The sequence below is a fragment of the Rattus norvegicus genome, chromosome 15, assembly GCF_021556685.1.
Source record: "Rattus norvegicus strain SHRSP/BbbUtx chromosome 15, alternate assembly SHRSP_T2T, whole genome shotgun sequence".
In the NCBI taxonomy this organism is placed as follows: domain Eukaryota; kingdom Metazoa; phylum Chordata; class Mammalia; order Rodentia; family Muridae; genus Rattus; species Rattus norvegicus.
The window spans coordinates 104,692,501-104,718,906 of NC_141548.1; the positions used below are offsets into that span (position 1 = coordinate 104,692,501).

The following is a 26,406-nucleotide window of genomic DNA, read 5'->3' on the forward strand; positions in this document are numbered from 1 at the left end:
CTCCACTGGACTGCAGGGCCTGCAAACTGAGGGCTCTCCACTGGACTACAGGGTCTACAGACTGAGGGCTCTCCACTGGACTACAGGGCCTGCAAACTGAGGGCTCTCCACTGGACACACTGAACTTACTTTGGCTCTAAGGCACTTTCTGGTACAGCATAGGTTTTTGTGGGAATGTAATTCCCTGCAGTTTATATATTCCCTGCCTGGTATCCCAGGAGCCACCATGTTCTCTTATTGCTTCAAATGCTGTACAGTGTCTTTGTCCACCACAAGTGCATTAACTACCACACATTGTTCTCCAGTAAGTAAAGTACCAAACCTTTGTCCTTCCTGAGCATGCATTCCCACTGGCACTAGGAAGGTACTGGCTCTCTGTCTGTGGTTCTCTCCACTGCTGCCAAATCTCCCCACTCTTGCCTTCCCTTCACAGACCTGAAGTTCAGAGCAGGAAGCAGCCTTGAACTCTGGGTGGGACTTTTCTGGATAGCAGTGAGCATCTGTTGGACCCTTAAGCTTTCTGGGTTTCTTTTCCTACCCTTCATTGGCAGAGCTGAGCTTCCTGGCAGGGCTCAGTCTGACCCTTTGTCTATGCTTGGCAAATCAGTGCATGTAATCCTGTCTGTTAAACCACCGTGGAGGAGAGTCCCCTGCACGTGCAGATGTGCATGAGAACTTGTATGACAGTTTTGTTCATCTGGGGGAGGGTTGATTTTCATTGAGTTTTCAACACATTTGTTTTTAATGCTTATCACATGCTGAGTCTGGGGCTGCCATTGAGTGTGGAGCTGCAGAAGGACCAGCCAGCAAACCTCAATGTAGAGCTGGGCCTGCCACACTTGTGGAATTGAGTTTCACATATTACTAGCAAGAACAGCATATGCTGTGCTGCTTCGAGCCTGTGAGACTGGAGTTCCTCCCTTCGGGCTGCTCAGGTGGCCACTGATCCCGAGCCCCAGATGTACCCTACCAGTTCTGTGTCTGAATGATGTTCTTGTGCCTGGGATCTCCCCAGAATATCGTTTCTGCTCTGCTTGCTTCTCCTCCATCATCGAACCAACGAGGCTTCAGCAGGCGTCTCTTTATTCTCTCCTGTCCCTTCAGTAGGAGCATAGATAGCACTTCATTCCTCCACCCCAGCCATACCTGCTCCCCTGCTCTAGTGACGTGTCAGCCTCTCCTTTACATAAGTTGGCTGTTCCTACCTCATCTGCCTGCTCCTACCCCAGCCTCTGTCTTGCTCCATCAGAGATCCGGAACATAAGGATGATGTCTTCACTCCCCTGAAGTCTTCAGCAGCTTCCCTTAGCTGTTAAGGCACGGGCCCTGCCTCCTTTTAACCATATCTCCTTCCTAGAGTGTATCACAAGCTTTGCTGAGCCATTTACAGTTCATCAGGTTACACGTTACCACCCACAGCCACCCAGAGAAAACTGTGCTGTTTGTTTATTTTTTAATCCTGATTCCCATTTGCTTTGTAGTTTTCCTGGCAAACAGTGTCTCTGGGAAGCCTTTTCAGTCTCCCACTGGAGTCCTGAGGGTCTTTTCCCAGCACCTTAGCCCGCTCTCACTAGGGACTGGCCTATCCTATCCCTGCCATTGCTTTGGGATGCAGTGAGACTACTACTTATCTACTTCTCCGAAACAGGAATAATACTGACACTAATAGGAGCCTAGCAAATACTTAGGGAGCTGCTGGGTAAATGTGTATAGTGAGCACTGACAGGGTTGCTTCCAATTCTGGTGCCAGCTGGATATAGCTGGGCAGTCAGAGCTGGAAAGACACGCAGATGTCCTGCAAGGTCAAGCTACCACAAGGTCAAGTCGCCACACAGACCAAGCCATGTTTAGGCTGACAAAGAAACTGAAGCAGCTAGGAAGACAGCAGGAAGTTCAGGACCAGGAGAGCCGGGGACGGAGCTGTTGCAGGAAGAACAGGCGTTCATCAGGACAGTTGAACCTCCTCCTGTCATGGGGCTATTGACAAAGGAGCTTCAATAAATGGGAAGCAGTGGTGGCCCCCTGTCAGGATGCTGAGAAAGTTCACATTAGCTGGGAAGTTCTTGCACACTTTGCAGCCTGGAGAACAGTATCCTGTGTGATGCCTCTTAGGATTTCACTCACCTGGGGACCACTATGTGGACAGAGTCAGTATACGAGGAACTCTGTGAAGCCCAGACACATGGTAGTGTGCCAGATGTGCTTTGGCCTCTCACAAGTCTTTCTGGACACTTCAAGTAGTTATGGTCCAGAAACTTGGGTGCTTGACTCAGGGGCTAGTTGAAAACTGGCTTTACTAGTTAATGTATCTTTCTGTGGTGTGTGCCTGTCATCTGTACATTCAGTTGGGGCAGCACTGAGGGCAGCGGGTCAGACATGGCAACTGCTCCCCCAGCCTCTTATCTCGTTCCTCGTTTCTCAGTGTGGATACAGTTGCTGGCTCCAGTGGGTCACAGTCACTTTACTGTTGGATCTGGCTTGTTGCTCCCAGGGCCAGTGTCTGACATTTCATAGGCTCATGGATTTTGTGGGCTTTCGTTTGTTTGTTTTGGATATTGGAGACCAGGGTATCACTATGTAGCAGCTCTGGCTGTCCTGGAGCTCACTGTGTAGACCATGCTGGCCATGGAGACCCAGCTACCTCTGCCTGTCCTGTGCTTAGACTAAAGTCTTATACCACCCACCCAGCCATGGGCTCTTGCTTTATTAGTCCCCACTAGTTCACGAGGCATAAGCTCTTGAAAGGCAGGACTGAGCTATGAGAACTTTACTCATTTGTGGCTTTTTGGACTCTTACGAAACCTTCTGCCCTATGTGTGCAAGGAGCTGCCTGGGTTTCTTCCAGAAGCATGCAGTGCAGAAGAAGGTAAAGCAGCCGTGGGCGGTGCCACTGCCAGACCAGTGCAGCCCTGCCCAGTGTAGTGTGTGCCCAGTGTCGTGTGTGTAGGATTCGAGAAGTGGTCCCAGATGGGGTTGGAGAGCCCAGGAGGAAAAGACTAGAGCCCCCAAACAGCTGTGGGACAGCAGGGGATTGCATTTGTTTAAGAGCTGAGAGTGCTGGAAGGAGGTGACAATGACAGATGAGATGTGGCCACCCACACTTGTAATGCAGACATAGGACAGTCACAAGTCATAGGTCGTAGAGAGGCCTGGGTGCCTACAAACTTACCTGGACTGTGGATCAAGAACCTGTTTGAAGTAAAAACAAAGAGAAAAACAAAACAACCTGCCTGGAGGTCAGCACACTGCTTAGGTGACCGTCTGGCTCCTGTACTGCCTGGAGGTCATTTTCTTCCTAACCTCCCAGCCAGGGGAACCAGCTTTGTGACAAGGGACCAGAACTTTCCATTAACTCCTAACGTTTCCACGGGCAGAAAGGCTGAAGGGTGGGCTGCATAGCAGTGACCATTGATTTAATCATTGCCTTTATAGCGTTTCCTCCCTGAGAACCCACAAGGACAGATTCACATGGTGTCTACATAACTGAACCCATGAAGGCCCCTAGAGGCTGGGGCCTCGAGTGGGCCTCAGCCTCCCATTGCTGTGCTCTTCTCTGGCTGCTCATCTGTGTCCTTCACAGTAAATGGGGAAGGATAAGTATGTGCTGCCTTCCCTGACCAGCTCAGCAGATTTATCATCCTAGAGGGAGGAGTTGTGGTTGTTTCCTTGGGCAGCCAGGAAGTACAGGTAAAATGGAGCAGGGTTTGGTTAGAGTCATCTCGGGTGGGATCAGCCCTATCTAACTGATGGGTTTGGGTTTGTTTTTGTTGTTTTTCCAGACACGGTTTCTCTCTGAGCTCCTGGCATTTGCTCTGTAGACCAGGCTGGCCTCAAACTCAGAGATCGACCTGCCTCTGCCTCCTGAAGTTAAAGGTGTGTGCCACCACTGCTCTAGGTGATCTGTGAATAATATTTGAATTAAATTTCAAGACTTTGAGTGGTGTCTCCTGGAGAATAGTTTTGGGTGTGAGGAAGTTCCTTCCCCCAACCCACCCCCAATGCATCTGGCATTAAAAGTGTTGTGTTGACTGGTGTGTGAACGTGTTAAGGCTAAAACAATTTTAGTTTTTCTTGGTAACACCCACATGCTTACAGTATGAAGCATAATCACAAAAGGAAATTTGCTTTTAGGGAGACAGCTTTGGGCTGCAGGGTGATCTGCACACAATCTAACGGTCGTCATGGGAATAAACAGATAGGGTAAGAGTGGGTGCCAGGAGACCTCCGGAGCTTGACTACCATCACGGCGTGGGCATAAGACGTCGGGACATAGTCCAGACTTGGGAGCTAGCCTGTTAGTCAATACTCCTAAAACTTCAACTTCTAGAACAAAGCTCACCGTAATCTGACTTGTTAGCCCACACCACCTGTCTTCTATATACTCCAGAGTTTTAAAAAAAATTAATCTTAACGAGTATGTCCTGGTGTAATAGCCTCAGTTTCCCACTCACTTCAGAGCCTTAAATACTGATTACATGGCCTTTACCATTTAAAGTGTGTGATGCCTGCCCTGCAGACATGTAGCTAGTGCCCTTCAGGTCAACGTTTCATAGGAGACCCGAGTTCTCTGCTTTGTTCACTCACTTGTATGAACCATTTCTCCTGTTCACTGTCGATCCCATGTACCAGCACACGCACTTGAGAGTAAGCCTTACCCTCAGCAACTCTGCCTTAAGGTCAGGAGTAAGCGAAGCCTGCCACGAACTCACAGTGTTTGGTATAGGCCTGCTGGGAGACTTGCCGATACAAGTGTGGAGTTGTTGGTGTCCGCGGGCACCGTGCTCCACGTATTGGGCCTCCTGGCACTTCCTGGTTACCTGCCACCTGTTTTGGTAATAAGTAGTCTTTATCCAAACAAGGGCAGGCGTTGATGCCACCACAAGTGCATAACCATCGTTCACACATGCAGTTCAGTGATTTCCTCGGCAAAGGTTGAACTACATTAGCTTCGCTCTCTCACCCACCCTTAGTAAAATTTTGTGGCTGTGAAAATTGTTTCTCTCCTCATCTCCCCTCAGCAAGCGTTGTCAGGTACCATCCAGCCTGCACATGACTCATACCCGCCTTTCATGGTGTGACAGTTCTTTTCATTACTCAATATTTGTTACTTAATAAATATTTCTAGTGGATCTAAAGTAGTTTGTTGAGTAATTACCCACTTGAGGTGTACAGGTCACTAATTCTTAGTCACAGAATTACGAATGCATCATTAGCACAGTCGTGTAGAGCATTGTCAGTGTCCCAGAGGAACTCTGTGTCTGGAGCAGTGGATACTGTGATGAGGAAACACAGGAAGGTAGCAGTTGTGGGGAGGAAGGGGCATCAGAGGATGGGGGAGAGGCAGATAAGAACCAAGTAGTGTTGTGTGTTGTGTGTTGTGTGTAGATGAAGAAACCCATATGAAATCCAATACTTTATATGCCAACTTTAAAAGTTAATCTAAATGATTTTGTAAAAAGAAGTTTGGTTTCTGTTGACAAACACTACCGAGCCTTCCCATCTTCCCAGCACACTCTCCGTAAATTTGCCTCATGAGAAGGTCTAGGTGCGTAGAGCCTGCACCAGCCATTGTTGGACTGGCTTGCCCTCACGCTTTCAGTGTTTTCCCATGTATTTCCGTGTATTGCAGCATGTGTGTGAGTTTCCCGTGTTTTAGAGAGCAAGACCACCAAGTACAGCTGTACTTTGGCAGGTGCCATCCTCTGCTCTTTCTGCCACTTGGCTACTCCACTAACAGAAGCGTCTGTCAGCTCTGGGCCTCACCAGCACAGCCATTTTCATTGGCATCTGTTCCACACAGCATGCAGAGCCAGTTTCTGGGGAGAGCTGTGAACCAGGCAGTGTGTCACCTCCTGACCTTATGTGGCAGGAGAAGAAGGCAGTCACAGTAAAGTGTCAGAATCAGGCAGAGGTGACAGTGAGTCCTTTACCTGTGTGGACATCTCGAGGAGACCCTGGGACCTGACAGTTCGGAACAGGCCCACCCAGGCGTGAGCTGAGGTGCCGCCATGTGGGACAGCCTGCACTCATTAGCTGCACTTTCCCTGTGCTCTTTCCCTTTTTGATGTGACTCGATTTGAGAACTATTCTCATCAAATTGCTGTGCTTCTTTGTCAACAAGATACAACCAGCTCGAGCTGGTTCCTTTATGACTCTTCTCCCATGAGCATGTAAGTGTGGAGTGTCAGATGTGGGTCGATAAAAATCTGCAGTGAAATGAAAACGTGGCGCAGGTCTCTGTTTTCAATCGAAGCCGAAGCTAAAAGCTGCTGATGTGAATCCGTGCCTCCTGCAGAAGCGGCCGCCTTGTGGGCTTGTCAGTGACTGACCTTTTTGATGAAATCCAGCCCAGAATGATAGGATCAATCAAAATTCTAGCACTTTTCCAAGCCTGACTCATTAAGTGACATTCGTGAAAATCATTTCTATTTTCCATTCTGTTTTGGTGTCTTCATGAGAAAGAAGAGCACTGTAGAGTCTCATGGATTTAAGAAGACAGGTGCAGACGACACTTGTCTGTAAAGGTGTAAAACTGACACGCACAGTGGTTCTCGGCTGCACCTGATGAACTGATGTGCTGCACATGCACACAGCCCATGCTTTGTGCTTCAGCTCCCCACCGAGACGAGAGACCATTGCTTCTCCATGCGCCCCCCTTGAGTGGACACCAGCCATTGCTCTGACTCTAGTAGGCAAGTCACCTAGGAGTTTGTGTCTCCTTGCAGACTGTCCTGGGTTCAGTAATGCTGGCAAAGGAGCTTGAGAATGGGAGACATGGGGGACATGTTCATTGTGTGCCTAGGAGCCCTGTCCACAGCTACTGCTCTATCAGAAAAGGCTCTTTCAGAAAGAAAACTGCTCAGCTTCCAAGGTGTTCACTGGCGTCTAATGAAGAAGCACCCAGTCAGCTTAAGAACCATCTAGTTCTGTTTGCTGTTGTCCACATGTGGAAACATAGACACACATCCCCACACCCCCCAGGTTTTGTTCTGTGTGGAATCAGCACCATGACTCTGTCCCATGGAGCCTGGCCAGTGAGGGGGAGGAAGGAGAACTTCGATGGGTGGAGCTGATGTGGACACAAAAGAAGAGGTATCCTTGCACGGAAGACAGGGAGAGCCCCGGAGAAGCACAGTGCAAGGAAGCAGACCATTTGAGTAAACGTACATCTGCTTAAGGGGCTGCCAAGTAAGAAAAGATCTGGGAAGAGGGAAGAAAGGGTTTAGGATGGGATCACTTTGGACCTCTAAACCAGGACAGATGTCTCAGACATTGTGATAGAGGTTTTCCGTTGTGGTGGTGTTACTGTGGGAGGCTTGAGTGCAGGGCCGCCCACACTGTGTGCAGATTAGATTGGAGAAAGTGTGAATAGCAACTGTGTCATCAAGAAGCCACCAGCATAATCTCAGAGTGGAACAACAAAGACATAGTAGTGGCAGGCCCGCAGAGGAAGAGTAGACATCCCGGACAGTTGTGGGGCTTGAGACAAAGCAGAGGAGTGAGTCCACGATGGCAGGAGAGCTTGGCTGTCAGTGGAATGGAACGCTGAAACTCACTCTGGAAGGGTGCTTACCAGGTTCAGGAGTGAGAGCTGAGTACTGAAGACAGGAAAATGGACACATCTTGGGGAGGAGATAGACAGGGGAAATCTTGACTCACTGTACCTCATTTTTGACAGTGTTACCTTTTTCTGTCAAAACATGTACAGCTATAAGTACCAGAGATAACTCTAGTTTTGACTTAACATTTAATAATTTTTGTGTAGAACTAAAGTTAGGCAAGAAAAAAACATGGCCCAAAGCTTGGCAGAAGAAGTGAAAGGACAGTGCCAGAGCACCTGCCCTGTGGTCAAACGCTGGGCGAGGATACCCATGCTAGGTGACATGATAACCATGCTAGGTGACGTGATAACCATGCTAGGTGACGTGATAACCATGCTACGTGACGTGATAACCATGCTAGGTAACATGCATTCACCGTCGCCAGCCGACAGCATGCATGCAGGAGGCAAGAGTGAAGAGGGAGACCCGAGGTCCCAGACAGAAGCAGGCTTTGTCCGCTAAAGGAGTTTTTCTGGAATGAATACAGGAATCGTTACTTTGTATACTCTGTACTTATGTGGTGTTCATGAGTACTGAAGTCAAGTCAAGACAGTAAGGATGCCTTTAATCTAGGAAGCAATGTGATCTGCCTGTACAAGAGATCCCCCAGTCAAAGCAGGGACTTCGAAGTTCCTCACCCCACCAACTAACACACACGCACATGCAGGCACACGCACATGCAGGCGCACACAGCACTGCACCACCTCCTTGGTGGCTAAACAAACAACTCAGAGAATTATGATTGCCATGTGGCATGGCCCATGGATACCCAGTATTGCCCTCAGGTATCACAAGCCTCTAAAACAGAGGCTTGGCCTGTATTCACAGGAGCCCACAGAGAAGTGTCCAAAGCCTGTGGCCAAGGTGACCAGGGAAGCTGAAGTTGAATCCTACCAATTTTCTTCCATGGTGCCCACATTGCCCTTGTGGAGCCCCTTTGGGATTTATCAGGTCTCCTGCTTACTGAATCAGAGAGAAAATATTTATGGCTGAGTTTGCAGAGGTGTTGAAGATGATGTAATCCATTGTTAACCCATTGAGAAAGTGGTTCCATATCTCAGGAGAGAGAGCCATGATTAGTGTCTTAGCCCTCTTAGGAGAAAGGTTATCTGTGAAAACCAGCAGACATGGGAACCTGTTTGCAGGCACAACACTGGTTAAAGAGTCTTTTGCGAGGGCTACCGAGCTCCATCTCCATCGCTGTAACATAGCTTTCCTATACCTCTGCCCCTCCTCCATTACCCTGGTCCTAGTTCAGTGTCCAGAGACACTGCCACAGCCACAGCCCAGACAGGCAGACAGGCAAGACTATGGCAGAGCGAGAGAAGAAAGAGGCATGGCTAAGGATGGTGATGTTGCCAGAATGGCTTTCCCCTGAGCCAGACTCCAAGCCTGAGCAGCAGGACATGGAGCTCCTAAGCCAACCTCCACAGGACTTGCTGGGAACTTGAAGGCTCTCTGCCCAAAGCTAACGAGCAAGGTAAACATACAGAGCCTGAAGTGGAGAGCCATCAGGGCTGGGGGCTGTCCCTAGGTCACCCTGGCGCCTGCGGAGCCTGTGAGCGTGCGTGCGGAGAGACAGCCCTTCAGTTGTCAGGTGGGGACTTATTGTGCCATCTTCCCCACCACTTTTCAGGTAGTAAACGAGTTACTAGTTTGAACGTGTGGTGATGGAGGTGGACTTCTGGTTTCCTCTTTTCTCCCCCACTTTTTTCAGGAAGCTCCTACTAGGCAGCGGCCCTGGACCGGGCTTCGCTCATGATCAGTTCAGGGTTGGGTGCGCCACCCTGCACCATGAGTGTCAGTTAGGAACGTGCCGTGTTTGTCAGCTCAGCCAAGCTCTCGGGGCAGCCCCCCCTCTCCCCAGCTAAGAAAGCTGCAGACAGTGACCATTAACCCATTTTCTTTTATGAGCCACCATGTGGTTGCTGGGAATTGAACTCAGGACCTCTGGAAGAGCAGTCAGTGCTCTTAACCGCTGAGCCATCTCTCCAGCCCCTGTAGCTTTTTTTTTTTGACATTTTCTTTTAATATCTAGTTTGTCTATTAACTTTGTCATTTTGTTTTAGTTGACAACAGCTCAACTTTTAATAAAGCTCTTGCTGGTGATATAATCACTTTTTACCATCTTATATATTTTTGTCTGAGAAATCTTTTCCTACCTATCACAGTGGCATGGAAGTACTCTCCAAAGGCTCTGACGATCTAGTTTCCCGTGTTCTCGTCTAATCTGTGGAACATATTTCAAATGTGGTCAGAGACGGAAGTCTAACCTTATCGTTTTCATGGTTTTGGCCATCATCCCAGTCCTGTGTATGAAATGGCCTGACTCCCCCTGTGCTTGGGTTTTCCTCTGGTTTCTTGTCCTTTCTGTTTGGTTAGCTGGCTGAGTCCCAGGTTCTGCTCTTGTTCCCAGTGTAACTCGTTTCTGGTCCATTAGGATTTCCACTTACTTTTTCTTTGGTATTCAGCCATGAAGATATATATATATATATCTTTTAGGTCTCCATAAGGAGGAAAGTTTTCAGACTGTCACATTCTATATATTTGCATCAACTCTAAGACATCTAGAAATAGACCTTTTAAAGCTAGTAAATTCAGAGATCTGCGCACAGCAAAACCAGACATTTTTAGAAAGCAACATGTCATGCGTCCCTTCAGATTTGAAGCCAGAAGCAGATTCATCCTTCGGTTCCTACAGAGCCTACACTCAGTATGTTATTGAACTTCACTTGTGAACCCTTTGCCCTTTGCTCTGTAGCTTGTCTCTGGGTGTAAGCTTCATTACAACCTTCTGTCTCCTTGTAGTACAGATGCTCAGAAATGAATAAATGAAACATGGGGTGGTAGTGTCTTGAGCAGGGGTGGGAGGAACCGTGGCTTTCATCTTATCTCCTTCTCCCTGCCTGTGCCTCCACTACACCCTGCAGAGCCTTGAACTCTTAAAATGTGGCTGTGGCATTGTTGGGATAGGGTCCGTGAGGCTGACTGGTTAGGAGGCCTGTCTGCCTTTTGCCACCTGGTGCCAGTCTCGCAAAGCCCTGTGCACTGCCTGGGGCCTTTTCTCCCTGTGCCTGTAGCAGGGCTGGCTTCATCCTCTTAGCTGAGGGTGGGCAGTGCAGCTTTTCGTTTCCCAGCTGGGCTCTGATGGCCTCTAGGGAGGCTCCCTGGCACTTCAGGCCTCCGCTGCTTTCCTGATGGCCCTGTGTTGCTCTCTTTGTAGGGAGGAATGATCAATTGGAATCGACTTTTCCCCCCTTTACGTCAGCGACGAAATATCAACTATCAAGAAGGTCCTCGGTCTGAGCAGCGAGCACCTCCTCCCCTGGAAGTTTCTGAAGAGCAGGTAACCATGACACCCGTGCTCAGTCCAGTCCACACTGCAGGCTTGAAGCAGTTTGGGCCAGCAAGAAATAAAAGCTTGATTTGGGGTCTGTAGAGATGGCAAAGTGCCTGCCATGGAAGCCTGAGGACCAGGCTGGATCCCCAGAACCCAAGTAATAATGAATGCCAGCATTGTGAGCTAGTTCTCTGAGGGCTTGCTTAGGCAGGCCAGGCTTACTTGGCAGAACTCAGCAAAAGATGCTCTTGTTTTATAAAAGGAGGTGGACAGTAGCTCAGGAAGGACACAGAAAGTTGACCTGTGCAAGGGCGTGCAAGCGAGAGCATGCACACGGAAGCATGTGCTCCTTCTGCCGTAGCCTCCTACACACACCTGTAACCCTGGCGTGCGGAGGCTACGGCACAGGGTGTGGCGTTCAGGCCACATAACAAGACCTTGTCACAGAAGAGCTGAGTGCAGTTGGCTCCAACACAGGTGGAGGGACGGTAGGCAGAGGGCAGCACCTTTGGGAGACTTTTACTTTTATGATTTTAAAACACATCTTAAGCTTTTTCCTTGGGTTAATTTTCAGTTGTTCAAGAACTGCAATTCTGATACTGAGGGTGGAATGAAATTAGCAGTGTATACATAGCGTGGTGCTCTTTCTGTGTGCTTCCTTGTGTATGTATGTGTACATGTGCTCGTGGTCTCATCGCGGTGAGAGGCTCGCTGTCAGGGAGGTCTAGCAGCCGGGGAAAGCAAAGCAGCAGAGGCAGGAAGTTGACATCCCACGTGTTCAGACATAGCACAAATCAGAGAGGACGAACTGTAAACAGTGGGGCTTTAATCCCAGAGCCCACTCTCAGTGACAGCTCCTCCAGCAAGACCTCCATGGTGTCACTACCTGGGGACCATGGTGTCCAAATGCCTGAGACTGAGAGACATTTCTCACCAGATCACTATGTGATATTAATAGATAAATATTACAGAAATAATGTAGAAGAAAGAAAACGTGTTTCCATATAGTAAAAAGGACAAGTGTTTTCTTAGAAACCCCACAGCTTTACAACCATCATAATAAACATTAATTCCAGGAAAAGTCTTTAATATATAAAAAATCTAGCTGTTTCTACACTCTCAAACTTTCTCCCCATTGATAAGATATTATCAATGGAAGTAATATCCACAAGGAAAGTAATATCCACACGGTAAAGAAATTAGGTACCACTCAGTTATCAAAATTAACATTACCAATAATGGAACCAAGCACTGAGTTTATGCAATGAAAGGGACTCAAAGTACAGAACTTTGCTCACCCTGGGGGACCTGAGTAAAGTATTCTTTATTCTTCACACAAGCCTGCATTCTTCACAAGTAAGAGTGTCAGGACGTGCTGCAGTAAAGGAGATATGGAAGCTGCCCCACCTCACGGATGCCTGTGGCCTGGGCTGAAGGTACTAGGAAAGCAGTCTGCAGCGAGAGCGGGTTTTGTCAGGTGCTTGACAATGTGGACAAGATCATTACTGTCAGACTCCAGCTTTTTGAGCTGCGCTAACAGTGGCTCAGGAGATGATGAAGTGACGTGACAAATCACGGAACTGCCCTGGGTGAGGAGCCAGCAGCATTTGTAGGGAACTTCTGAAGCTTCACATTTGAAATTATTTCAAATGAGAAAAGTGTTTTAAATGTCGTTGCATTCCAAAACAGCTGGTTCCACAGCTGGCTGCACCGGCCAGGCCGTTTGTCCTCAGCCCAAACCTGCTGTCCTCCCATGCTCTGTAGCTTGAAGGCTCCGCCCACAACCCTGCCGTGGGCCTGGGCAGCTGCTTTGGGAGAGCCCTGTCAGATGCCCATAGAGGCCTGGGGTCACAGTTGGTCTGGTCAGCCTCGTGTCTCAGGCTCGCATCCCAGGAACGTTTTAGGTTTTGGCAACAGAGGAGCAGATGTGCGGCCAGAGTTCTTTTTTATTTGCTTATATTTTCAGACAGGGCCTCACTTGAAGCACAGGCTGATCTCAGTTCATGATCCTTCTCCCTCTGCCTGCCCATGCTGGGATTAAAGGTATGCAGTACATCTGGCCAGCTAGAGTCCATCTGTCCTATTGTCTTCAAAAATTCCCTAGGCAGATATCATCCCAGAGATAAGGAAGAAAAGCCTACATAATTTGGTATTTGTTAGATTCTGTAATGACAGGTTTGAGAATAAAATAGTAGTCATCCAACTTGGTGGAAAGAAACACCAAGACTCTGTTATGTGACTGTTCACTACATACGGCACTGAGTCATACTCTTCAGGGCCGTCTTTACTGTAGGAAGCATTTACAGGTGAGATATTCTTGGTTTAGGCAGTTTGAGGACAGGGGGAGAAAAGGATGTCAAAAGAAGAAGGCACGAATGTGGAAAGGAGGCTTTAGTCTGTAGGCTTTTCTCATAGTCATTTTCCCTGGTCCTCCCAGAATGACAGTCAGGTTAACCTACTGACAGCCTTCCTTTACGGAGCCGTTAGTTCTTTCTCTGCTGTGAGATGAAACTACCTCACGAGGCTGCCTGTCTGCCTTTCGCCACTCTCCCACCCTCTTTCTTTTGCTAACCCATTTCCCAAATCTCGTGTTTGGACAGTTCTGGTCAGGTCAGCCTCAGGCAGGCTGTATTTGTAATGCACATGTTTGGCATGTTACTGTAGAAAAGTGAGAAGGTTGTCTCAGTCGTGTGTGGTAGTGCACACCTTTACTCTCAGCACTGGTCGATGTCTGTGCTGAATCTAACAGCAGGCTCCAAGCTAACTAGGGCTGCCCAGTGATGCCCTGTCTTAAAAAAAAAAAATAAGTTTGCCTTCTAAAGGCCTATAGCTAAGCTCAGAAAGTTATAATTGACATTTAATCTCAATTAGTTTGTAATGCTGCCCATTATTAGAAATGTTGTCAACATATTTAAGTATGATATAAAGTTTCTATCCTTAGTTTTTCAGTTAAATCCATTTGTACTTTTTTAAGAGTTAGGGTCCCGTACTGTTTCTTTCACAGTGCCTTGATGAAACCCAGACCTTTAAGCATGTCAAGCAAACACTCTGCCACTGAACTACATCCTCAGCCCGAGTCATGTGACTTGTTATTTTATTTTTAATTATGTGTATGTGTGTGGGTGTATGCTCTTGAGCGTTGGATCTGCAGAGGCCAGAAATGGTTGTAAGCCCCAGTGTGCTTACAGTGTGCTGGGAATCAAACTCCAGTTTTCTGTAAAAGCTGTGCACATTCTTAACCACGGAGCCATTTTTCTAACCCTTGACTCATGTAATTTTAAATACATAAAAGCAACAGTGACTTTCGAATTCCAGAAAGAAATAAAAATGTTTTTAAGTTTTCCTACTATTCACATGTAGTTCGGGAATTTTTGTGAGCATTCTACAAGAAAACCCAGTCAATGGGATCTGAATCCCAACTTCCAAAGCCACACCTTCAAAGAAAATGCACAAACATGAAGGGATGCTGTTAAATGTTCGCATGCAGCCACAAGTGCTTCCTCTCCACTGCTTCTCAGACCCTTCCTATCTTCAGGCACCTCAGTGGGCTCGTCTCCCATGGGAGACGGCACCCTGCTCCTTCTTACATTCCCCAAAAGAGACATTGACGGAGGGAGCAAGGGTGCGGCTAGAGCCACACATCGGGGTCTCTAAAGGTGACACCAAGAAGCCAAGTGACAAGATGTCTCCAGTTGCCTTCTCTAGGCAGCTATGCAGAGAAGAGCAGGCGACAGTCTTGGCAGTAAGTCCTGCTCTGTTTCCCAGGATGGTCAGAGAAACACCTGAGAAAAAGTGTACCACACAAGGAAGCACAGGGCTCTGGAGCAGTTCAGGGAGGAAAGAGGCATACATACCTCTAGACAGCCTAGCTCCGTCCTGTTCTAATGAGAACTGTACCCCAAGTCAAGTCCACAGACACTGGCTTGCCTATAGCAGGCAAGCCATAGGGTACATGATATTAAGAAACAGCCCTGTTATAGCAAGACACTTGCTAGGGAGGAGTGGTGACAGCAGCTGCAAACTGAATGGCGGATAGATCAGAGAGGCTCCCCAGAGATGCTCAGAGTGGATCACCATAGCTGCCTGGAGAGGCTCACAATAACCTAGAGAGTGGTGGAAGGGGGAATTGAACTAAGGAAAACATGGTCTTTTTATACATCTATGAGAATTTACCAAAGCATAAATAAAGCCTGTCAAATAATGTAACTTTTGTAACCAAATGTGTCTTAAGAACTGCTTTCTCTTCCCTCTGCCTCCCCCATTTTTTTTATTTTTAATAATTTTTATTTATTCTTTGACAATTTTATAAAAGTACATAAACTATTTGGATCATCCCAGCCCCATCTTCCTTCTCTTACCCTCTCTCCCTCTCGACAAGTCCCTCTCCCACTCTCATGTGTTTTTTGTCGTTCCCCGCCCCACCCCGCCCCACCCAATGATCCACTGAGTTGAGTGAAGGCCGCATGCATAAGCATGGAAGAGGGGTGTTTTCTGGAGCAGGGCCCAGGACTCCTGGCTACACCACTGCAGAAGAATGACCTTCTTCCCTAGCAACCACGAACTGCCAGCAGCAGTCCCTCAGCTAGGGCTTGCCCTGAAATGTTGTGAAGGGGCCATGGCTGTAGTGAGCCATGAGTGCCATGGCCACCACCATCTTTCCTTTGCCAGGTATTTCTGATACCACACTCCTGCTAAAAATTGGCAAATCGGTGCATGGTAAAGGAGCCTGTCACTTTTACTGTCGACCTGAGCACACTCCGTGAGCGTCCTGTGCTGGAAGGAGAGAACTGACTCCCACTAATTGTCCTCTTAACTCCCATGAGTACAACAGGGCACATGCACACAAATAAACAAATAAAATAATCTTGGACCATAAATAAGACTTTAATTGGCAAATAATGAAATGTTAAATTTACTTCTGATTTGTTTATTTGTTTGTAAACCAAAGGGGAGGAGTCAAACTAGATTCTTGTTCCCTTCCTAAAGTTAGAAATCGACCTCTCTGGAGACAGTACACAAATGGCTTACCCATGCTGAAACTGAAAGGGACAAGAGGTGAATTTGTACTCTTTCCCATTCATTTCTGATGTCATTTTAGTCAGCCCAGTTACCTACGGCTTGTCTGGACGGCCCAACCCTAACGATGTTGGAAGAGTTGGCAGGGTGCCTGCCTTTTACCAAGGACCTGTCTCCTACTAAGCCAAGCACAAAGGACCCTGGCAAGATGTAAATAGCAGGGCCCCTTGTTAACCGGGAGGTGAGAGGAGATCAGCTCAGAAGGAAAAGGGTTGCTCTTCCTAAGGGCCCGTCCAGCAGCAGCAGTGGGGGAGGATAGTCCTCAGGACTAACATAATGGAGAGGCAGGGCAGTGCTGGCCCTGCCCATCGCATCCTAGTGTGCATGTGACCTAGCACAGAAGGGCAGCCCAGCTGTGGATAGGGTGGGGCCACCATCCGGTGGACATCTCCATCTATGAGCATCAGAATTCGGGAAGTTAAAAACCCAAAACACCATTTGTTTTTGACGCGTAGCTAAAGGAAAGTTAAAGAAAACCACAGTCTTTGTTGAGCAAACCAAGCAGTTGTCGTTGGAGGTGCTGCTGCGAATCCTTGGGATGAGTGTCTGCCTTTGACGTGTAGCACAGAGGAGGTGAGTCTGGAGTGGAGAACCAAGGCACCATTTTGCTAGCTTCTTGTTGTGAAAGTTAACCTGAGATAGGGAGATGTGTACAGGTCATCAGAGTTACTTTGAAAAGGGCATTTAAAAACAAGGAAAGAACGGTCTCTCTGTGTGTGGGTTTCCTCCCTCGAAATGTGGTCTGTTTTTTGAAGAATACATGGGAGGAAAAAGTACAGTCCACCTACAGTGGCCATGCCTATTTCCATCCGCATTCCCTTCCTCAGCACAGCCAGCCACGAGCTTTCACCATGTCACAGGAGGCTGAGTAAGGCCCCTGACGCCTGTGGTGGGCCGTGATAAAAGGCAGCTGACTGAGTCAGTTGGCTTCCATGGTAGGAGAGGACTGAACACTAGCACAGATGCACACTCAACCCAGGGAAGAAGAAACAGGGAGGCCCCCCTGTGGATTCTGTGATCTCACACCCTCACCTCAACCACAGAACATAACCACTGGACATTCCACTTGGGGAACTTTAGTGACTGAATAGGTAGTTGTGAGAGACTGCAAAGGAGCTGGTGTTGTCCCTGCTACCTGTAACCCCAGAACTCAGGAGGCTGAGGGACAAGGACTGCTGCAAGTTTGAAGCCTGCTTTGACTCTGTCATGAAGCCTTGTCTCATAAATAGATAGACAGACAGAGCAGAGCAAGCAGGACAGCCTTGCTGGACAGTAATCATCCATGGTTGGATTCTAAGCAAAGCTGAGCAAACGGTGGGTTAGAAATTGGACTGGAGGTCTCACTGAGCACTAAGCTGACACTTGTCAGTAGTTTTAGACAGTTCCTTCTGTGGATCAGGAAGAAGGTACCCAGTGGGTGAGGGACAGCCAGGGTGAATGGAAAGGCTTTTTGGGGAACTCTGTGGGGCATTTCATAAGTTTCCCATACAAATTGCTATCGACCTGGCATCTGGTGCATCTCCCTCAGCTTGGAAACTGGTCCATGGCAGCATGTCCTTTAACGAGCTGTGGTGTCTTTCTACATCTATGTTTTATCCATCACTTCCCTAAGGAGCTTACATCACTAAGCCTGACCAGCTCGCCTGCGGTCTGGGCTACTGTGAATGGCAAGCTCCCTTTTTGGTGGGGGGAGATTGACCCAAACATTGGCAAGGTCGTCAACTCTATGGGAAATGAGAGCTGTTGCATTGCCAACCATATCCCTTTACCAAAGCTCCATACAGCAGGTCCAGAAACGACCCACAGACTCTCTGATAGGCCTTTACCAGGACAGTCAGCAGTGAGCCACACTCGTCTTCTCAGCCCTGAAAAATACTTAAGTGTAGAAACCAGCTTGACCAATGGCAGTGGGTGGCTGAGGCACTAGGCTGCTCCCCTTCAGCAATAGAAGACCCTTCGTGAAGACCTGCAAGAGCCTGGTCGGGCTTCAAGCCAGCAGTGGTAGACGTGGTTCTTCACGTCTGAGAAGGAGTGCTCACAGCGATCACACCCAGAACACCCAGAGAGGGCGTCTGTTCTTGTGGCAGACATTGCTTACAGGGCTGCTTGGCAGCCAGTCCAACCCGAGGGCCCCAGTGCGGTCTGTGCCACCTGTTGCCGCAGCAGCCTCTACATGGATCCCATGCACCAGTGCATGTCACCAGGGCAGGGAAAGATCACCAGCGACCAGGTCACAGCTGTGACCAGACATCTCTGCTCGCCTCTGTCAGCTCCGGCTATAACTTACCAGCCCCTGAGACGGCTGCCTGTTGACAGCATATAGACCTGTTCCTGGACAGGTTCAAAATGAAAGTGAGCTACAGTTCTGTGTGAGGTACACAGGGTGGCAGCAAGCATAGGAAGGAGACAGACTGGCTGGAGGCCTTGGAAACATGCCCACACACAACAAAGAGGAAATGGATCCGTCCAACTACTGACCAGCCCAGAGACAGGGCTCCTCAGCCAGAAATAATTGCAGACAGCCACCTTAAGATGTCATTGCTGGGGTTGGGGATTTAGCTCAGTGGTAGAGCGCTTGCCTAGCAAGCGCAAGGCCCTAGGTTTGGTCCCCAGCTCCGAAAAAAAGAAAGAAAAAAAAATGGAATGGGAAATTTAGTATTTTGTTATCTGACAGTGTAAAGCAGGTTAGCACCAGGTGACTTGTAGATGTCAGAAAAAATTTTTCAGTCTGAGGACACCAAAATAACTGTTGACACAAGATGTCATAGAATTTACGCCATGGCTGTGAAGGTGGAACACCAGCCGGTGGAGTGATGAGAGTCCTAAGGTGGCCCAGGTTCTACCTGGGCAAGCTGATTAACCACTGCACACAGCGTTTCCGTGGCCTCAGGGCTCTATCTTTGATCTGGCGTATCTAAACACTGTCATCAGTAATGATTCAAATGAAGTTTGCAGGTTTTCCAAGCATACTTGGGGGAGACACAAGTTTGAGATGATTGACATTTAGAGGTGATTCATTCGAGTTGGCTGGAAAGCAGGCAGAGATGTGTGCCGCCCTTTTACCTGCAAGGTCACTGTAGGATTTAGGAACTCCCCTGAGAGTGACAGGTGAACATTATCAAGTTTGGTCAACCAGTTCACACATCATAGCTCTCTACATAAGTGTATAGACGTGCATATCCATGGTGCAAATGTAGCACACACACGGACCAGCACACACCCTTGGAGTTGAACACTGCTTTGGGTACTGTTTTCAGATGACACAAACTGAGAAAGGATTGGGGTCCCGAGCACTGGATCCTGAGACACGGTGTTCCAGGTTAATGTGAAATTCCAGTACACGCTCATGTATTAAAACTTTAGTACCTAGCTAGTGGCACTCTTTGTAGGTTCTAGAAACCTTAGGAAGTGGAATCTAATTGGAAAGAGCAGGTCACTGGGAGAGTGGGACCTACAGTGTCTTGTCTCTGAGGGAGAACAGGCCTTTGGGTGTCTTGTCCCTGATCCCTCCTGGTGTCATCCTCTGTCTCCTGCTGCCACACAGCACCACCATGATGTTCTGTCCAAGCACATGTGGGTAAAACAACCATGGGCTGAACCTTTTAAGCCATGAACCAAAATCAACCTCTCATTCTCTAAGCTGTTTCTGTTGGGTGATCTGGCCTCAGTTATAGAAAGCTAGCTAACTGGATACTAAAAATAGTGTCATTGCTGTGACTAAGTCCTAAGTGTATGGAGCTGATTTATGGGAAAAGTTTAAAGAATGAGATAGAGAAAGCTTCATGTTTTGTAAATAGAGCTCTCAGGGGTGATTCTGGGGAAGAACAAAAGGTCAGAATGCCAGTAGGTGTGCAGTGAAGGCCAAGCTGTGAAGTCACTGTTGGAAATAGGGCCAGAGGGAATTTGTTACATTTTCGAAAAGAATTTGTGTGCATTTTTCCCAGTCCTGGGATGTTGGGGCTAAGTTTAAAAGTAACTAGATAATTTGGTGGGGAAATTTCAGTGTAGCTTGGCGCCCAAGCTGAAGCACTGTCTTTGTTGCCTGCTTTTGACAATATATTTTCAGTGAGAGTTGGGAGCACAAAGCTGAGCAGAAGGATTTGAAAACTCTCCAGTCGGGCCTCAAATGTAATGTAGAAAGTTGTAGACTTAAAGGGTGTGGTTGATAAAGTAACCAGTGGCATTTCCAAAGCAGCTGAGCACTTGTTACTGGGACAGCAGAAAACATGTCCTAAGAGCATGTGTGTTCTTCAGGTGAGACAGAGAGAGAGAGAGAGAGAGAGAGAGAGAGAGAGAGAGAGAGAGAGAGAGAGAGAGAGAGAGAGAGTGTTATAACACACATGAATTATGTAGAAAGGAGAATTTATTAATAGGCTGTGGTCCAGCTAAGCCAACAGTGACTGTCTACCAACAGAAGGTCTAAGAATGTAGTAGTTGCTTAGTCTACAAGGCTGGATGTCTCAGTGAAGACCAGTATAGACAGGAATACCGAAGAAGTAAAGAAAGAGGCTGTAGTGCCAGTGAAGAGTAGATTTGCTGCAAGTCTTGTTCTCAAACAAGTAGGCAAAGAGAGTGAGCTCCTTCCCTCCCTCCATGTTCTTTATGTGGGCTACCAGCAAAAGGTGTGGTTCAGATCAAAGGTGGATCTTCCCACTTCCCATTATTTCATTAAGAAAAGACCCTCACAGGTGTGCCTAGCTATCTGGGTTTCAGTTAATTCTAGACGTAGTAAAGTTGCCAGTCAAGAGTATTCATCACAGAAACTGACCAGACCCAACCCACAGCTGTGTAGAATGTAAAATTGTACACTCATTTGGAAGACTTACCCTTGAAAACAGTCTCAAGGGATGCCTGAGAAGATAGCTCCCAGGTTCAGCCACTCAGCACTCAGGCACTGATGCCATGGCCCATGGAGGTCCAGCTGCTGCTTGAGTGAGCACCAGAGCTTGGCATTGTCCCTGTGAAGCTGCTTTACAGGCATGCAGGGTCTAGAAGGGTCAGACTCACTCAAGTTTCTCCCCTTATTTCCAAAGAACATCTGGGAGGTCAAGTGATGTGGCTAAGTCACAGTGTTATCACCTGAGCAGGTAGTGTTTTCAGCAATGCCAGGGACAGGGAACTTACATCATCCATGCTAGGCAAGCACTTTACCCACTGAGACGTGTCCCTAGCCAGAAGAGTGAAATGTTCTAGCTTGAATACAAAATGTCCACCACGGTCTTCAGTGTTAAAGCCTAGCTAGCAGTACTGGGATGTTCTGTAAACCTTGGGAGGTGAGACTTACCTGGAGGATGTAGGTCCATAGGGCCAGGTTCCTGCGATGCCCAGTCTCTGATGCTGAACTGTCCTTTTCTGTTTCTTTTCTGCCATGATATGAGCTGCTCTGCTCCACAACGCTGTCCCTACCATGGTGGGCCAAAGTAAACCTTTTTAAATTGTTCTCTCAGGAAACAGATCTGTAGGACCCCAGGAACTAGTCTGGGACCCTTCTAACCAAAGACAAATGAGCCTGTGCCTAAAACTCATATGGGTGAGGAAGAGTCAGCAGCAAAGGGAAGAGCCCCCCCACACACACACACACACACTCAGAGATCCCCAGAGAGAATGAGAGAGAGAGAGAGAGAGAGAGAGAGAGAGAGAGAGAGAGAGAGAGAGAGATGACAGAGCCAAGGGGAGCTGCAGACCCAGGGAGATGGGAGCCAGCAGAGAGGGGGTGAAGAGAAATAAGGGAGCCAAGTGCCTCACAGAGCTGCTTACATGAGCAGCCCTCCTGTCCTGCAGCCACTTTCAATTAGTAAAATGCCAGGAAGGTAAAGAAAGCTAAAAGATGGCCTTGCAGTCCTCATACCAGGAGCTGAGCTGTATCTAGATGAGCTCAGGGGGACCAGCCTACCATAGCGCCAATCTTTATAGAATCAACTCTTGTGTGTCATTCAGACCACAGCTACAGTGAGAAATGCAGTCTGTGCATATGTCTTGGGAAACGTCAGTGATCTAAAATCCCACTCATCCCCACTGTGTGCTCCCGATCAGAACGGTACACAAGCTGTAGGTAAACCAATCAATAAATATTTTTGTAATTTGCTATGAGTTTTTTCTGTTTGTTTTTGAGACAGAGGGATGGAGTCTTAGATAGCCTAGGCTAGCTTTGAATTCCCTGTTATAGGAGCTAGACTTGAATTACTGCCTCTGTTTCCCAAGTGCTGTAATTCTTGGGAAAGCAGGTTATTGCTGGAGCCTCCCAGCCTGGAGCAGGTTGAACCAAAACACAAGAGTAGGACCCTGGTGTGGCTTTAAAGACGGAGGTTCTTCAGATGTTCTGCCTCTCTAACAGTACTGAATGCTGATGAAAACTTCTAAAAAGTCCCAAAAACTTTCCTGCTCATTCTGAGGGTTAAAAGCCCCTGGCTTGGGTGATTAACCACCTGCAGCCCAACAGTAAGGGGTTAAGTAAAGGATTAATTGCTGGAGCCTTTTCCCCTTTGTCCAGATGCCTCTCCCTTGTCACGCTAGCTGGAAGTTGGGAGCAATAAACTTCTGTTGAACCAGGAGAAGAGAATCATGCTCACGGAAGGAAAACCCTTTACCATAAACAAATATGCATAAACTCACATGAATTCATATACGCCCATGGACATTTACACATTTCTATTCATACCAGTTGGGCCCAGCTTGCATGCATTCTCACAATTACACACACACGTGCGGGCACACACACAGAGCTCCAATCTTTATTTCATAGAGAAAGAAAAATATTCTACCCTTTTATTGCTAAATGAATTAAACCCAAGTCTGTAAGAAGAAAGCTTATTCTCTTTAGTAAAACTAAGCCTGCCTTGCTATTAAAAAAAAAAGACCTGTTCTGTCCCATGGTGAGGAGAAGCTGCCTGCATTCTCCCCATCTTGCTCTCTCCTCCTCTGATGCTACAATAATGTTTACTCCCTATGGCTTTTTCTCCCAGTGCTATGCCTTTATTTCTAAGTTCTTCTTGAGTTCTGTTCTGTCTAAAAAGTTCTCTTGTGTCCTGACTAAAAAATTATTCTCGGTTCTGTTCTAAAAATTTCTATTCAGATCTGACTAAAAAGTGTTCTATCTAAAAAAAAGTTCGCCTCAGCCAGGTTCTGACTCTTCTCTTTCTCTTTAGCACTTATCCATCATTCAGAATACATAATCACATGGTAAAAAGTTCGTCACACGTTCACACATAAAATCAAGTCATAGATTGAAATAGACGTTTACAACAGGGAATGTTTGCATGCATATCCATTAGGAGTAATCATCTCAGTAAACATCCATCGCCTGTCACAACTCCACAGGTTCATAGAGAGTTAAGGATCACAACTAAGTTATTAATGAAGTTTTGTATAGATAAACTCAGTCAGTACTTTATTTTCTGTCCTAGCACCTATAATAAATCATTAGTTCCCTTTTTATGGCCTTTGGTTAATGGTTTTCCAGCCTCTTGAATGTGCTCTGAGTAGTATAAGTCTGATTACTACCTGAGAAACAATTAATACTTGACACTAAAGACTGGCAGAGTTCTCATTGCAGTTTTGATTATCAGAGGGAACTTAATAGTAGTCCCACTATAAAAGAGCCAAGGTAATACTGATAAAATTTTAGGAATTCTTATAGGATCATCATCAGGAATTAAGAAGTTATCTATCTGTCTATATAACATCACTACAAGACAGGACATCTTCATAGATCTGCTCAAAAGGGTGTACTAATACCTACTGAATGTCATATATGTTTAATAATAACAGGAAAAGCATATCAATCACAATACTCTCTCCTAAAATGATTTCCTCCTGGGCCTTGCCTATAGGGGAAAATCTGTCCTGGATTATTTTAATCTGAGGCTGACCATCTCAGGAAGATCATCTGCTAGCTATTAGCTTGTCCTATAGTGGCTCCTGACAGATTGTGGATAAGTTTGGGCAACACTACTTGTCTCTGCATTGGAGACTGCCTGGGGACAAAGTACAGGAAGCCTTTGTATTCATACAACCAAGATCTTTGGTCTATACAAGCCTGGTGCTTCTTGCCTCCCCCACCCCACCCCCGCCCCATGGCTTTAGGTCACCTGCATTTCTCTGTTACTGTTCCTGCCTCAGCCCGCCTTGCAGATGGCTGTTACAACCTATAGAAGCCCCAGGCTTCAAGCAGGACTTAGCACATGCTGCCTTTGGGGAGAGACCAGTGTGCCGAGGCAGGAAAATGTCCATGCCAACAACAGTCCATTGTGACAGTCAGAGCCGTGGCATCTGGGATAAGATGCTAGTTGTGTGCTTGTTGGCCTGTATGTTCACACCTGATTGTCCCAACTCCTCCCTCCAGGATCCCATGTGACACAGAGTGTGGCCACTGATGAGCTCAGGCTGTTGACTCTGGTGAATGCCAGAGTCTCAGCTTGGTGGCCCCAGTGCATCAAGGCCTCTGAGGCCCCACTTCCTGTTCTGTTTCATGTAATGGCTAATGTTAGTCATTAGCATGATTGAATTAAGAGACACTTAGGGCATTAATAGGGCCTCTCTAAGCATGTCTTCAAGCATGTTTCCAGAGAGGCCTAACTGAGGAGGGATATCCACTTCAGTATAAGCAGCAGCCTCCAATGGCTGGGTCCCCAGACTGAACAAAAAAGAAAACAGGAAAAAGCCAACAGACTCCAGCATTGTCTGCTAGTCCTGAGAGGTGCGGAGTCCTAGCCACACAATTCCACTGTTGACTGTGACCTCCTTAACCTCTCCCATAAGTCACTTTCTATCATAGCACCTAGAAATGTAACTCACAGTGAGGATCACATGCGATTCCTAGTTTTATATAGAAAGCACTGGAAAGGTTTACCATTAGTCACCTTTGTTGTTTTGGGGAAGTGGATTTTTGTTGGGTTTTTTTTTTTTTTCCAGAGAGACAGAAAGGAAGGAGAGAGGAGTCAGCCAGAGGACAACCTCAACTATCATCCTTGTAATATAGTCCTCTGTACCTGCCATTTTTACATGGTGCTGGAGGCTCAAACCCAGGCCCTTGCTTGCAAGACAAATGGCTTATTAGTTGAGCCTTGTCTCTCCCTCTTCTTTGTTTTATTTGTTTTTTGAGATAGGGTCTCGCGTAGTCCAGGCTAGATTCAAAGTCCCTCTGTAGCCCAGGATAACCTTAGCTCCTGGTGCTCTTGCCTCCACCTTCCGGTTGCTGGGATTATAGGCTTGTGCCACCAGGTCTAGACTGAGTAATCATTTAACCACAGATCTGACTTGGTTTGAGAAGCTTCGAGCTTCCGCACAAAGCCATGTAAAGCCATGTGCAGCTAAGGGTTCGCTTTGTGTTGCTGAGCCTTCATCCTCTGCTCTCTCTGCAGGTCGCCCGCCTCATGGAGATGGGATTTTCCAGAGGGGACGCCTTGGAGGCGCTGAGGGCCTCCAACAATGACCTCAATGTGGCCACCAACTTCCTGCTGCAGCACTGACATTTGGCTGCTGAAAGACAGTGCTGCGTCCTGCCACCACATCAGCCTGAGGACCAAACAGACTCCAGCACAGGCGTTCTCAAGGGGAGACAGTGGTTCCCACCTTACACTGTCCTTAATCCAAGGTGGTTGCCGTGTAGTATCAAATAAGTTTGCCATTAAATTAGCATGTATTTTCTATCTTTATTTTTTTACTGGGCATTTCTCAGGTTGGAGAACCGTCATTCGTACATGTTCAAATGCACGACGGTCACAGGCTTTGGTGGCAGTTGTATAGCACTGCAGAGAGACAACTGTCCTGAAGCTCAGGTGCAGTCTGCTTGTCCTCACCTCAGTGAAGGCTCACTGGCAGTGTCCTTGAGGCCTCAGTGACAAAGGAAGCCGGAGATTAGCTCCCTCCAGCCTAGGGATTCTGTCCCAACTCCTGATTTCGGTAAAAATAATCTAGTGCCGATGTGCAGTTCTGGAAAGCCCTCATGATACCTCCCTGGGGTTATTTAGCTCAGAATGCATTACGGTGGCCACTCGGGCTAAGGAGAGAATTGGAGTGAAGAAGTTGCTTTAGAGACTAGCAGGGCTGAGCAGAGAGCAGGCGCTGGCCATCATGGCTCAGTCCCAGCCCACCCAACCCACAGGCCCTTACACACACCACTTCTGGCAGCACACCCTCCCTGGCCCCATCCTTGCCCCTTGTGGTGGGTGAGGCAGTGCCCACTGTGCAGACAGTCATGGAGGTACAGGCAGGAGGCAGCCCCCTGTGAGCAAGAACAGTTGTAGGAATTGATGATGTCCCATAAGCAAACTGCACCAGTGTGTTCTGCAGGTCTGTTCTGCAAAATGAGCAGCAATGTGTCAAATTGATGCAAATGTAGGTGTGTGATCCTTACAATAAAGTTTTTATGTGTTTTATTTTTCAGTAGTT

The 26,406-nt window shown here is 47.5% G+C and overlaps 1 protein-coding gene and 1 long non-coding RNA gene across 17 annotated transcripts in view; one reads left to right on the top strand and one right to left on the bottom strand.

The window, feature by feature from the left end:
* The window catches only part of Ubac2 (UBA domain containing 2), a 146,458-nt gene extending 120,065 nt beyond the window's left edge, over window positions 1-26,393 (top strand). For all 13 annotated transcript variants that reach the window (NM_001034937.2, XM_087586286.1, XM_087586288.1 and 10 more), the window contains 2 exon segments: window positions 10,825-10,947; window positions 25,377-26,393. In NM_001034937.2, coding sequence (NP_001030109.2) covers window positions 10,825-10,947; window positions 25,377-25,484 — 231 coding nt within the window. In that variant the 3' untranslated portion in view covers window positions 25,485-26,393.
* LOC108352982 (uncharacterized) overlaps window positions 15,807-26,406 on the bottom strand; it is a 32,627-nt gene continuing 22,027 nt past the window's right edge. For 3 of the 4 annotated variants that reach the window (XR_015639093.1, XR_015639094.1, XR_015639096.1), the window contains 2 exons: window positions 21,302-21,419; window positions 15,809-16,650 (listed from right to left, as the gene is read on the bottom strand). This is a non-coding gene — a long non-coding RNA (uncharacterized LOC108352982). Of the gene's footprint in view, window positions 16,651-21,301; window positions 21,420-26,406 lie in introns of all 4 variants that reach the window. The other variant, XR_015639095.1, reaches the window with a different exon arrangement.